The 13,303-nt window shown below is 44.0% G+C and overlaps 1 protein-coding gene and 1 pseudogene across 1 annotated transcript; one reads left to right on the forward strand and one right to left on the reverse strand.

Annotated features, from left to right (window-relative positions):
- Positions 1 to 643: 643 nt before the first annotated feature.
- LOC136492067 (uncharacterized) lies at positions 644 to 2,876 on the reverse strand. The gene is made up of 4 exons (XM_066488215.1): positions 1,505 to 2,876; positions 1,299 to 1,417; positions 941 to 1,181; positions 644 to 849 (listed from the first exon to the last, which is right to left on the reverse strand). Exons 1-4 carry the CDS (start codon positions 2,874 to 2,876, stop codon positions 644 to 646), a joined length of 1,938 nt encoding a protein of 645 aa, XP_066344312.1.
- Positions 2,877 to 6,773: 3,897 nt separating this feature from the next.
- Positions 6,774 to 13,303, forward strand: part of LOC136490972 (bifunctional nitrilase/nitrile hydratase NIT4A-like) — a 29,723-nt pseudogene continuing 23,193 nt past the window's right edge.

Here is a 13,303-nt window from a genome sequence, read left to right on the forward strand (position 1 = left end):
AGGAGCCACTGTAGTTTGTCTCTGGTCTCCTAATCGCTGCCCATCGTTGCGCGTTGGCTCGTAGGTGAGCACGGCTCTTAGATGTGCCGTAGGGGTCCCCAGTTGGCCGGCGTAGCTGCTCAGTGCCGGTCAATGCCGCGCCGACAAGCGCGGGGACATCAGGGACCATTCCATTGCGAAGACCAAAGTTTTTAAGGCGGTAAAGCGAGGCGAGGCGACCAACTACCGCCTTACGCTAAAGCGAGTAAGGCGTAAGGCGAGGCGACACCTTACGACCATACAATAGTAGTATAGACTAGAGAACTGGAAGCATGTCATACATTGGTGTTGTCCTCTCCTGTGCAGCCCGTAGCCCCAAGTGTGCATCCAATAATACACTGCAATGGAGAGACAATTCAGGTTAGTACCTAGGTATTTCGTAGGGAATATGGCACCAACAAAAATAGAAATTAGTTGAGGGACAGGTAAAGATTAACGAGTAGATAAGCACACTGCCACAAATAAAACCATTACACAAGTAGTTCAACAATAGTCCACTAAACAAGATAACTGGAGTGCTCAGTGAGCACATTCCACAATACTACAATACTAGTGCATAAATAGTCTGGCACAAATACTCTCACAACTCTCAAGCATCATTAAGTCAATAGAAGTCATCCTCCATCACAAAAGGATCTGAATTGCCACCACCAGCAGCAGCTTGATCACTTTCGTCAGCAACAATAGGTGCAATTTCACCATAGTCATCAACTTCCACATCATCAACTAGATATTCTTCATCAGAGCTATCATCTTCCATGTCTTCATCCTCTTGTGGTTCATAAGTCCTCCTAATTGGGGCAGTAGCTGCTGCAGACCGCCTATGAGTATAAGTTCTATCAATATTAGTTGCATCGTCGCGGGCTAGGGAAATTACGATCACGATACATTTGGGATGCACCAACAGCCTCATCAACTTGATCCCATGTAATTTTAAGTCCACGACCATTATGGACTGGTTCTGCATCCACATCAACCCATTCATTGTTCCAATCAAAGTCTTCCAAACACAAAGGATCAAAGCTACCTGCTCCTTTCTCATGTCGCTTTTGAAACCCCACTGTCATCTTTCGGTTGTACTGAACATAGACCAAATCATTAAGCCTTTTATGCTCTAACCTGTTTCTTTTCTTAGTATGAATCTACAATGGAAAAAATGCAAACAAAAGAAATATTCAGCAAGCATTAATAGATAGTAGATTTTATTTATTCCTTAAACTGGGATAATTGAGTACTTATGTAATTGACATATTACTTACTGACTCAAATGTGCTCCAACAACGCTCACAACCTGAAGCCGAAGCACAAAGCCCAACAACACGTTTTGCAAATCTTTGAAGCTCTATGGCTTTGCCACCATATGAATGCCACCATTCAACTAGATCAAGTGACCAAATAAACATTTTCATGTTAGAAATTAGGAAAGACTAAAAAAATCAGATTGTACAGTCAGTGAATAACTTACTAGGAGACTTGGTTTTGATGTTGTTGATTGCAATTTTGTTGCTGAAGCTACCCCTTAAGTCCTCATATTCCAAAGCTTGGCCATCAATCTTGTTTTGAAGATCTTGGCCAGGCACCATTTTTGAAAGAATCTCAGTAAATGCAGACCTTAGCTTACCAGCCATAACATCATCTGTTTTCAGGTCAAAATACTTGTTTGGGTTCAAATATAGTGCTGCCCCATATAATGGTTGGTCCATTTGATCTTCCCAACACTTGTCAATAATTGCCAAGATACGCTTAAGCAAGTCTGCCTTTCCCCTAATAGGGAAATTTTCTTTAATCTTTTTCTTTGCATATTCCATACAAAACTGAACCTCTGGCATTGCTGGCCTCTCATCCCCATCAACTATCCTCAACAAAATAATAAGGGGCTGTGATGCTCTCAGGCAGTCCTCAACTGAGTTCCAAAATTCGGTTGAAAGGATGGTGTCATGCACTTTCTTTCCTGCTTCTGTTCTTGCCAATTTGGACTTAGTCCAGTCATCACTTACAAATAGGAATTTCAGAGCATCCTTATGAGTGTGTAGGCTGCGCAAAGTGAGGAAAGCAGTAGCAAAACGAGATACTCCTGGTCTAACAAGATCTCTACCTCCTGTCTTCTCCCTCATTGCATCAAGAAGCCTCCTGTGCCTATAAATAAAGGTAGTAACTTGTCTTGCACGTGCATTAGGCTTGCTAAACTCCTTCATTTTGCCAATGTCCTCTAGCATGAGGCCCAAACATTGTGCTGCACAAGGGGTCCAGAACAGTGTTGGAATTCTTTCCATAAGAAGCTTGCAAGCTGCCTTATAATTAGCACCGTTGTCAGTGACCACTTGAACAACCTTGTCTCTTCCAATGAGATCAATTCTCTGCTGTAGTAAATCTGCCAACATTAGTGCATCATGTACTTCACTGGATGCATCAACAGACTCTAAGAAGAAAGTCCCCTCTGGACTATTGACTAGGAAATTAATGAGGTGATGGCCCCGCCTATCTGTCCACCCATCTGACATTAGTGTACAGCCATATTGCTTCCAAGCAGCCTCATGCTTCTCCTTTATTTTGTTGATATGTTCCACAGCCTTTCCAAGCAATGGCACCCTCGCCTCATGGTAGCTAGGAGGTCTATATCTAGGTCCATACTGCCCAATGGCCTCACACATAATCTCAAGGCTCCTTGAGTTGATAGCATCGAGTGGTATTCTACACTCATATAAGAAATTGGCCACATGCATATTGACTTCATCTCTTTCTTCCTTGGTCCTTATCCTTCCCTCCACACTGCTTTGTGCAGGTCCATTCTTAGAATGCCTTTCCTCGACCACTTCTTTAGGTTTTTTCTGAAGCATGGTAATCACTGACTTCTTCTCTTTCTCTTTTGGTCTAGGTGGTAGATTTGCAAATTTAGAGAAGATTGCTTCCTTTTGGATGCTGTCCCTAAACTTGGATGTTGCACGGTTGTACCAGATGACTGAGAGGCAGCATTAGCATTGTTTTGAACCTCCACCACTTGAACACCATCATCATCATCATCTAGGTTTAGTGCTCTCCTTCTTCCCTGAACTAGTGCTGCTTCCATTTCAGCAGCAATTGTTGTTGTTGTCTTCTCACATTTGAGAGCATCTCCATATCCACCTACAAGATGCTCTTTCAATCTCTTGATTCTAGACTTTACTTGAGTTCCACAGAGGATACACTCAACCAAATCTCTGTTGCCAATTTCTGGCCAGAAGCCATACTTCCACCCAGGATCACCAGACCTGGCCTTCCTTTTTGGATCTATCCTTGGATCATATTCAGCAGTACCTGAGCCTACACTTTGTGGACTTACAGTGTCTTGTGTTGCCATTTAGATGGACTCCTGTGAAACACGACAAGCAAAGTAATTATTAATTAACACTATGCACTAATGGACAACTGGATAGTGGACACAAATAGTTAATTAACACTGAACACTGACCAGAAGAGGCTAAGCAATAAGCACTGAGCACTGAGCACTGAGCACCAAGCAAAGCAAATATAAACAAATCAGCATGCTGCTGTCCTGCTCGAGAGAAGACAGAAGACGCTAGAAAAATATGAAGCAGAAGCAGAGTACCTGGCTTGAGGGAAGACTGGAGGAGGCGGCTCGGGTCCTGCTCCTGCTCAAGGGAAGACTGGAGGCGGTGGCTCGGGTCCTGCCCCTGCTCGAGGGAAGACTGGAGGAGGCGGCTCGGGTCCTGCTCCTGCTCGATGTTCACCAGAGAAGGCGGTGGGGAAACAACAGTCCGTCGGTGGCTGCTCCTCGCGCGGGTGGGGAAGAGGGAAGGGAGAGGCGAAGCGGCTCGTGTCCTGCTCAATGGAGGACTAGAAGAGGCGATGGGGAAACAGCAGCCCGCCGACGGCTGCTCCTCGCGCGGATGGGGAACAGGGGAGGGGGAGGCGGAGCCTCGGCGGCAGCAGCTTCTACCGGCGGCGCGGGCGAACGCGTTCGCATGGGCGAGCAGGTAGGTCCGTCTTTCCTACGAGCGCTCCTGTCTCTGCTCTCTGATTTCTCCCGCGCTCCTCTCTCCCGCGTGCGCGATGCTTTCCCGCGCGCCTGCACTTTCCCCGTCCTTTCTCCCACGTCCGTGTTTTCCTACCGTGGCCATCCCCGTATGGCGCCCGCCTTGCTTGATTTCGACGAATCGGACGCCAAATCAATGACTTCTGGACACCATGGTAGTAAGGCGGACGCCATACCAATCTAAGGCGAATCGTCTGCCAAGTCGTCCCGCCTGTAGCGCCTTGCCGATTAGGCGACGCTAAAGCGACGCCTTAAAAACATTGGCGAAGACGGGTTAATGCGAGGGTTTCCTTGCATAAACGTTGTCTGTAGGAATAGTGCACAAAGCGGTCGCGTTAATATCGGATAGCACGGGGACGTTTCTGCAAAAGCGCCATCGCGTGCGGGCTTCCCCCATCGTGGGCCGTCTCGCGCGGGGGCCGCGCCCGCTCGGGCCGCGCGTTTGTGGGCCGCATGGTCGAATTCGTTTTTCTTTTTCTTAAGGAATTAGGAATAGCTTTCTATTTTAATTTCTGAGCTAGATTTATATAATTGATATAAATTCGTGTAGGTGTTCAAAAATTACGAAACAAATTTTGTTAGGTTCCTAAAATTATGATCTATCTGGTAGTATAGATAGATCATGCATGTCTGTGTTTATACTAAGGGCTAAATCGTTTGAAATTGCTTAATATTATTAGGATAATTATTGTAGGATTTTTTGTGGTAAATTGGTGATAGCTTTGATCCTGAAATTTTTACAGTAGCTTCATTGTATTATTATGTGATTACTGTAATTTTTGTAGCCCTAATATAGCTTGTTTATTAGGGTAGCTACATATCCATTAAACCTTTAATATAAATAAGAGCATAACATTGATTTAGGAAATTAAGCACTTGTTAGGGTGAGCTTGACACTTGATTTGATAGAGCTGATAGTTAGCTTAGTATCTTAGTCATTAGAGCTAGCTTAGTAGCTTAACATGTGTATTCTTATTTTAAGAGTTGCTGTTGTCTAAATGTTAAGTTGTTCCATCATCATTGCATGCATATAGAGAACGAGTCGGCGAGAAGTACGAGGAGAAGATTCTTGTGCAGGAGGTTTCGGAGTCGTCTCTGACTGACGCGGTTGACACCGCGCTTGCTCCAGGCAAGCCTCGGTGTATAACCTCTTATTTTTTATAATCACTGTATATATATGTTATATGCATTTACGTTATATGAATCTTATAAAAAAACACTTGCATAGATATAACTGTCCTATAAGTCCTACTAGTATATGTTCGAGTAGCTGCTATACTTAGATTTTCGGTAAGATGAGTAACATGTCGTTACTCACAATAGGTGATTATTGTAATTACTCTTGTGATAAAAATGATGAAAGGATAATGAAGATCGGACAGGGATGTGGTATGGGTATTGGTGGGTGTAACATGTTACGTCCCGCGATCAACGGGGCTTAGCTTGGTTACACTATTTTCTCTGTCCATATCGATTGAGGACCGTCCGTTGCTGTAGATGGTAGTCAGGTCACAGATTTTTTATCCTGAACACATACTTGCTTATGGGAGAGGAAAGACTCGTTACGCTCTTTTCGTGGGTTCCGGCTCTTTCTAGACCGACTGATTGGAGGCGGAAAAAGATAGAGGTCTAAACACCATATTGAGATCGGGTTTCAATTATGGGGTTTGGAGTCCAAGTTTGGACGGGGACCTGGACCTCTCGACAGGAGTGGAATGTGTTGGTCTTGTTTGTGCCTGGAGTACAAATGGGACGTATGTTTCGGGGTACCCAGCTGTGATACATTGGTTCACGAATCGCTGTTTTTGTGAGACGGTACAACTTTGCTATGGTCTAGCACTGTAGTAAGAACTGTAAGATGAAAGATGATGAAATGATTCTGATTGCTCAACCCTTGCTTGAAAGTAGAACATGTGCTTATTAAAATGGTTAGCTAATGAAGTAACCATAACTGCTAATTAAACTGGATCTTAAGGACGTACTTCTAGTAATGCTTTTCGCAAAAAAAAGAAAACAACAAACCCATATTGTCTATCATCGTCCTGTTCGTTTAGTTTATAAGGCGTACTTTTTCAGCCAACGAATAATATTTTTCTCTCACAATAAATCATCTAACAGTACTTTTAGTCATGGCTTATCAGCCAAGCAAACAGGGCACATACCCCTTGGGGTCGGAAAACTATTCCCACTAGTCGGGTAAATCTTGCGAGTACATTGTGTACTCAGGGTTTATTTTATCCTGTTGCGGGTGCAGCTTGAGGAGTAACTCTTGTGTGTAGGATCCATCTGGTGGGCACAGACGGATTCTTATATCGTTTTCGCTAGATGTTTATTTTAATTTTACTGTTTAATTATCGCACTCTAAACTCTAATATTGTAATAAATAATTTTCAAAAACTCTTGTCGTACGAAATGGACTAAGTATTATAAACCCGTACTCATTATTGAATTCTGGAGGTAAAACATAAATTGATTCACGTTCTTCTATAGGGTGTGTTCAATGAAACTATCCAATATAACTAACTTTCAGGGTGATCAGTATCTCGTGAAAGACACGTGGGCTACAGCCGGGCCGGCCGCATAGGCCCCGTGGAAGGGGTCATGAGCCATTGTAACAAACATATTATCCTGCAACTAAGATTCATCATCTGTTCCTGACCGTTTTGCTGTGCTGCCTTCCTCAATTCCGATTCCTCTATCCCTTCCCCAATCTGCTGCTAACAGTTCTTTGGCCACTGTCAACGCGCAGGTGATGTGCGTGATGGAGGAGGGGTTCGTGGAGGTGGACATGAACGCCGGAGACGAGCCGGCGGCTTTCCCCATCGTAAGAGCCACCGTCGTGCAGGCCTCCAGCGTCTTCTTCGACACCTCTGCCACGATCGGTACGTGCCAACTCGGTGCTTCTCAATGAGCTTTCACTCTACAGGAACGTTACCGCAGAAACTTCTTCGTTTATATGTCAGTAGTATAAGTATCTCGTAAACACGCTGTTTGATTCATGAGTCTAATCGGTTCTGATGCCTGGAGGTGGAGGGCTAGATCGGTGGGAGATGGTAAATTCTTGTTGAGGTTTCCAACTGCTAATATGGCCAATCAGTGGAGTCGGGTCAAGAGCTCAACTCTGAGAAATGAGGCTCTGATCAAAATTGAGGCATGGTCTCCTGCTGTTGGTGCTAAAGGAGTACTCCAATCTGCTTGGTTTCGGGTTACTGGGATCCCTACTGATCAGCGTTCAGTCAGAACTTTAGCCAAGGTTGGGGGTTTGGTTGGAAAAGTCATTGAAATTGATGAAGAATCTAGATTCAATTATGACTATGTCAGACTCCGAATTGCTTGTAGGGATGTCGCTAGAGTGCCTAAAACTGCTGAAAGTAGACTGGGGATGTATCTGATGGACTTTGGATTCGAAAGGGAAGTTCTGATAGAAGGAACTGAGAAAATGCTCAAAAGTGGGATCAAGGTTACTGATGAAAACCATCCTCCTGCTAAGAAATCCAAACCTGATCATGGATATGTTAAAGGTACTAATGATGGGCAGAATCAGAATGGCATGGCAAATATGGAGGATGCAAAAGCTGCTGGTAAACAGAAAGCAATCTACTCAGCCCCACCTAAAATGGACAATAGAGGTCAATCTTATTCTGGCTTTATGAAGGATGCTAGGAAGGCTTATACCAGATCTGATAACGCTGATATTGAAGATGGTAAGGTACATATCCCGGAGACCTTTGAAGATTCAGACAGTGATAGCGATTCATTCTCTCAAAGACTTGGTCATCTTGCTGGTATGGGTGACCATATGAAGGATGGATAGGGTGAGTCATCTAAACAGCTCTGGATCATGAGGGATATGGCTCCTGAAATGAATATCAAAGATGTTTCCTGTGCACTGGGAGAGAAGGATAATGACTCTGTTCATATTTGTGATACTGCTCGTGTGATCTCTCAGTCCCCTGAGGTTTTTATAACTGAGGATAACATCATCAATACTCAAGGCAGTACTGAATTGGACAGTGATGAACCTATGAAGATGACTGACCTCTCTACCATTGCTCCAAACAATTCCACCTCTGAGTTGGGCCAGGAGAAGCTGGAAATCCCCCCAGAAGATGAAAGAAGAAGAAGTGATAGATTGAAGAAGACTACTACCATGTCTACTTCGGAAAAGACTAAGATGGTGACACAGAAAAGGAACTTGGAAGGTAACCCCAAAACGAATTATAATTCTTTCTCTGTTTTGCCTATAGAAGAACTTGTTCATGTTACTGCTGATATGGGGGTAGCACTGGATGAAAATGATTTTGACACGTTTAATTTACTTAAAGATCTTGAGAAAGCTAGAAGTGATTTATATCAAAAACAATCTGAAAAACTGTCAGAATCTCAAACTGAATCAATTGAGATTATGCAAGCTGACAAAAACACTCTAGCCTTGGAATGGATGCAAGATGAGTCCTCTGATACAGATGACTTCACTCTTGTTGAATCCAGAAGAAAAAGAAGATAAAATAGGAAAAAAGTGTTGATTTCCCCCACTTCTAAAGGGAGGAAGCCAGACCAGGAAAATCCTGGCTTGCACAAACCTAGAGGTAGGACTCCTCTAATTCATCCAAGACAAAAAATCATAAATGACGATCCACGGATTGATTTGGAACTGTAGAGGTCTCAAGAAGAAGGGCGTTGCCACTTTTCTCAAAGATCTCATCTATCAATATTCTTTCCATTTCATTGGATTACAAGAGACTATGGTTAAGGATTGTGAAGATAGTCTGTTAAGAAAATTTGATCCTCATCAAGAATATCTCTGGCTATACAATTCTGCCAAAGGAAAATCTGGGGGTATTTTGGTGGGTGTCCGCTTAGAATTCTATGATGTTGGATCCTTCAAAAAAGGGGAGTTCATGCTACAGGTGAATCTTTGGGATAAAATAAACAAGTTAAAATGGAACTTAATCGTTGTGTATGGGGCTGCACATGATGATCAGAAATTACAATTTCTTGCTGAATTATCCTCCTTCTGTTCTAGCAATTCTGATCCCATCTTAATTGGTGGTGATTTCAACATTATTCGATATGCAAATGAAAGAAATAGGTTGTGTGGGGTACAGAGATTCTCTGACCTCTTTAATACACTCATCGATTTTTCATGAGTTAAGGGAAATAGAAATGACCGGTGGCATGTATACATGGTCCAATAATCAAGACATTCCCATTTTAGAGAAACTTGACCGGATTTTGATGTCAAAAGATTGGGAGGATTTATTCCCCCAAGTTTGGGTCAGGAAACTTCCAAGGGAAGTATCTGATCAGTGATCACAACCCCTTAATTTTAGCTTCTGGACAACATAGGAACACCAAATCAATCCAATTCAGGTTTGAATTAAGCTGGCTTTCTAACCCTGATTTCATCACTGCTGCTGAGAAAATTTGGCTGAAGCCTTGTAGAGCTACATCTGCCTTAGATAAAATTCAGCAAAAAATGAAGCTACTAAAACAGTACTTCAAAGGCTGGGGTTTCAATCTTCAAGGTGATTTGAGAAAACAAAGGAAAAATGTGAGTGAAGAGATTAGGGAGTTAGAAGCAATTGAGGAATTGGATGGTTTAACCAATCAACAAATGCTTAGAAAATCATGGTTAATCCAAGAAAATCTGAAACTTCTTGATCAAGAAGAGACATACTGGCACAATAGGTGTCATGAGGAGTGGTTGTTGAAAGGGGACAACAATACTAAGTACTTCCACAAAATTGCCAATGGCAGGAAAAGAAAGAACACCATACTTTCACTTGAACATGATGGCAATATCATTGAAGGAGATGAGAATTTGTTAAAACATGCATCAGAATATTATGCCGGGCTTTTTGGTCCTGGGGAGGAGTATGATATCCATTTGGATAGTTCCCTCTGGGCTGACCTAGAACAAGTTACTGATCTGGATAACTCTTTGCTATGTGCACCTTTTTTCTGAAGAAGAAGTAAAAGAAGCTCTTTATCAAATGGAAAAAAACAAGGCAGCAGGCCCTGACAAAATTCCTATTGAATTCTATCAAACATGCTGGAGTTTTGTCAAGGATGATATTATGCAGCTGTTCCATGATTTTCATGAAGGCAATGTGGATATCAGTAGACTTAACTATGGTATTATTACCTTACTCCCTAAGGTACCTGATGCTTGCAAAATTCAGTAATTCAGACCTATTTGTCTACTTGATTGCCTTTACAAATTGATTACCAAATCATTAACTGTAAGAATGGAAAAGGTGGCTGAAAAGTTAATACATGCTAATCAAACAGCCTCATGAAAGGAAGGAACATTATGAGTGGAATTATGGTCTTACATGAGATTTTACATGAGACCAAGAGGAAAAAACAAGTTGGGATCATTCTGAAATTAGACTTTGAAAAGGCTTACGACAAAGTCAAGTGGGGCTTTCTCTTTGAATGCTTAGCAGCTAGAGGTTTCTGTGAAAAATGGTGCAGCTGGCTTAAGCAAGTTGTCACTGGGGGTACTGTTAGTGTGAAGCTCAATGATAGCATTGGTCCCTATATAAAAAGTCACAAAGGGGTGAGACAGGGTGACCCCCTGTCCCCAATTCTATTTAATTTTGTGGCTGATGGATTGACTAGGATGGTTCATAAAGCTCAGGCAAATGGTCTGTTTAGTAGCTTGATTGATCATATTGTAGATAAGGGAGTTGCTATCCTTCAATATGCCGATGATACTATCATTTGCTTGAAGCATGACATTAATGGTGCTAGGAACCTTAAGCTTTTACTGTATCTGTATGAATTGATGGCAGGTCTTAAAATCAATTTTCACAAAAGTGAAATCCTGACAATGAACGATGAAGCGAATTGGGCTGAGTATTATGCTGAAATTTTTAATTGCCAAGTTGGTACCTTTCCCTTGAAATATCTTGGAGTACCAGTTAGTCCTAGCAGGCTTCATGTCTGTGATTGGTTGCCCTTGGTTGAAAAAAGTGCTAAAAGGCTCGATATTTGGCAAGGTGGAACAATGTCGATAGCTGGTAGGTCAACTTTGATCAATTCCAGTTTAAACAATGCTCCGATATATCACATGTCCATTTATCTACTCCCCAAAACCATTGTTCATAAACTTGATAAGATTCGTAGAAGATTCTTTTGGCAAGGTGGTGGCACCAAGAAAAAGTACCACTTGGTAAAATGGGAAAAAATTTGTAAACACAAGAAAAAAGGTGGGCTGGGAATAAAGGATGTTAGGAAGATGAACATTAGTCTGCTGTGTAAGTGGTGGTGGAAGTTAGAAAATGAAGATGGATTATGGCAGCAGATCATCAAATTTAAATATCTTCAAGGCAAATCTGTTTGTACTGTGAATCACAGACAAACAGATTCTGCTATGTGGTCTGACCTCCTCAAGATTAGAAACATTTACCTTCAAGGTAGACAAATCGAGATTGGGGATGGTAAGAATACACTTTTTTGGAAGGATTCTTGGCTGTACTCTAAGCCTCTTTGTATTCTTTTTCCTGAGCTTTTTAAGATATGTGAGCAGCCTGAGTTAACTGTTTTTCATCTGAAAAATGATATAAACAGCATGACTTTTACTAGATGGTTGGTAGATGGTTTAAGAGTTGACTGGCTGACCATTCTTAGTAAACTAGATGATATTCAGTTACCAGATGAGAGAGATGTGATTAAATGGCGTTTTGGCACTAATGGGAAATTCAGTGTTAAATCTGTTTATAAGGCCATGACCATAAGTGATGTTGGTCCATATCATAAAATGATCTGGAAAGGAAAAATTCCTTCCAAGATCAAGATTTTTCTATGGCTCACAATGAATAATGCAATTCTCACAAAGGATAACATGATTAGAAGGAAATGGCAGGGTTCACCGATCTGTTATTTCTGTGCTGAAAATGAGAACATTCAGCATCTCTTGTTTCAGTGCAGCACTGCTAAAGCCGTGTGGGCAATTGTAGCGCATGCTATCGGTGCTACCAATATCCCTAAATCTCTTAATCAATGCTGGGCTTGGTGTGAACGATGGCTGCTTGCTGGCAAGCAATTTCATACGTTGGGTATTGCTGCGGTCTGTTGGGCCATCTGGAAGACACGTAACTCTGTTTGCTTTGAAGGCAAAGCTATGACGAATCCTGCATCAATTGTGTGTTATGCTTGTGCGCTCATGGGTTACTGGGCAGGTTTGTTCTTGGGAGTTGACAAGGAAGCCTTGGAAGCAGGAGTGAACACGATGCTGGCGATCGCGGTGAGCCTGACGTCAAAAAAGAAGATGAAGCGAGGACCTCCTCAGCTGAAGGATGGACAAGACGATGATCAACAAGATTGAAGGGTGTACTGATTACCATCTGTTGTAACACGGCTTCGGCGAGTGACGAAGGCCTCCGACAGCAAGGTGTCGCCGAGGCGTCTTCGACCGTCTTAGGGCGGAGACCCGGTGCGGACTAAAGGAACTTTCCTGGCTATGCTCGAAGGGCGCTGAACAAGGTTCAGCGCCCTCGTCGCGGATCCCGCCAGGGCCAGGCACACACGTCTCCGACCGCCCAGGCGGACGCCGCCCCATTCCGACTTACGGGCGTCTCCGGTAATAAGGGCGGAGGCCGCCCTACCTCTGAACTAATCAAACAAACAATCTTGCCTAAGTGTGTGCAGGTACTCAAGCGCAGGCGCCCGTGGTCCGCGCAAATGCGCCAGCATGGCCCCTGCGCGGCCGGGGGGAGACCTATGGTCCGCGCAAACGCGCCAGCATGGCCCCTGCGCGGCCGGGCGGAGACCTACGGATGATGTATCCGACCGGACCGGCGGAGACCCGGCAAGGCGACGACGCACCCCTGAAGGTGGAGGCCAGAACGCGCCAGCATGGCCCCTGCGCGGCCGGGCGGAGACCTACGGATGATGTCTCCGACCGGACCGGCGGAGACCCGCCAAGGCGACGGCGCGCCCCTGAAGGCGGAGGCCAGCGTCGAGAGCCATGGCCCCCGCGCGGTCGGGCGGAGACCCGCGGGAGATGTCTTCGACCGGCCGGCGGAGACCCGCCGAGGCAGCGGGGCGCCCCTGGAGATGGAGGCCAGCATCGGGGACCCAGGCCTTTGGGCCGAAGACCCGAGGCATGGTGGGCCGGCTGCTCATGGAGGCCCATTACTCGGAGACGGTATGGCAGGATTGCCCCACAAACAAGAGGCTAGCGGCGGAATATTCTAGGAATGTACTGTAGCAGTTGAGGGG

Source organism: Miscanthus floridulus, chromosome 11 (genome assembly GCF_019320115.1).
Source record: "Miscanthus floridulus cultivar M001 chromosome 11, ASM1932011v1, whole genome shotgun sequence".
NCBI lineage: Eukaryota > Viridiplantae > Streptophyta > Magnoliopsida > Poales > Poaceae > Miscanthus > Miscanthus floridulus.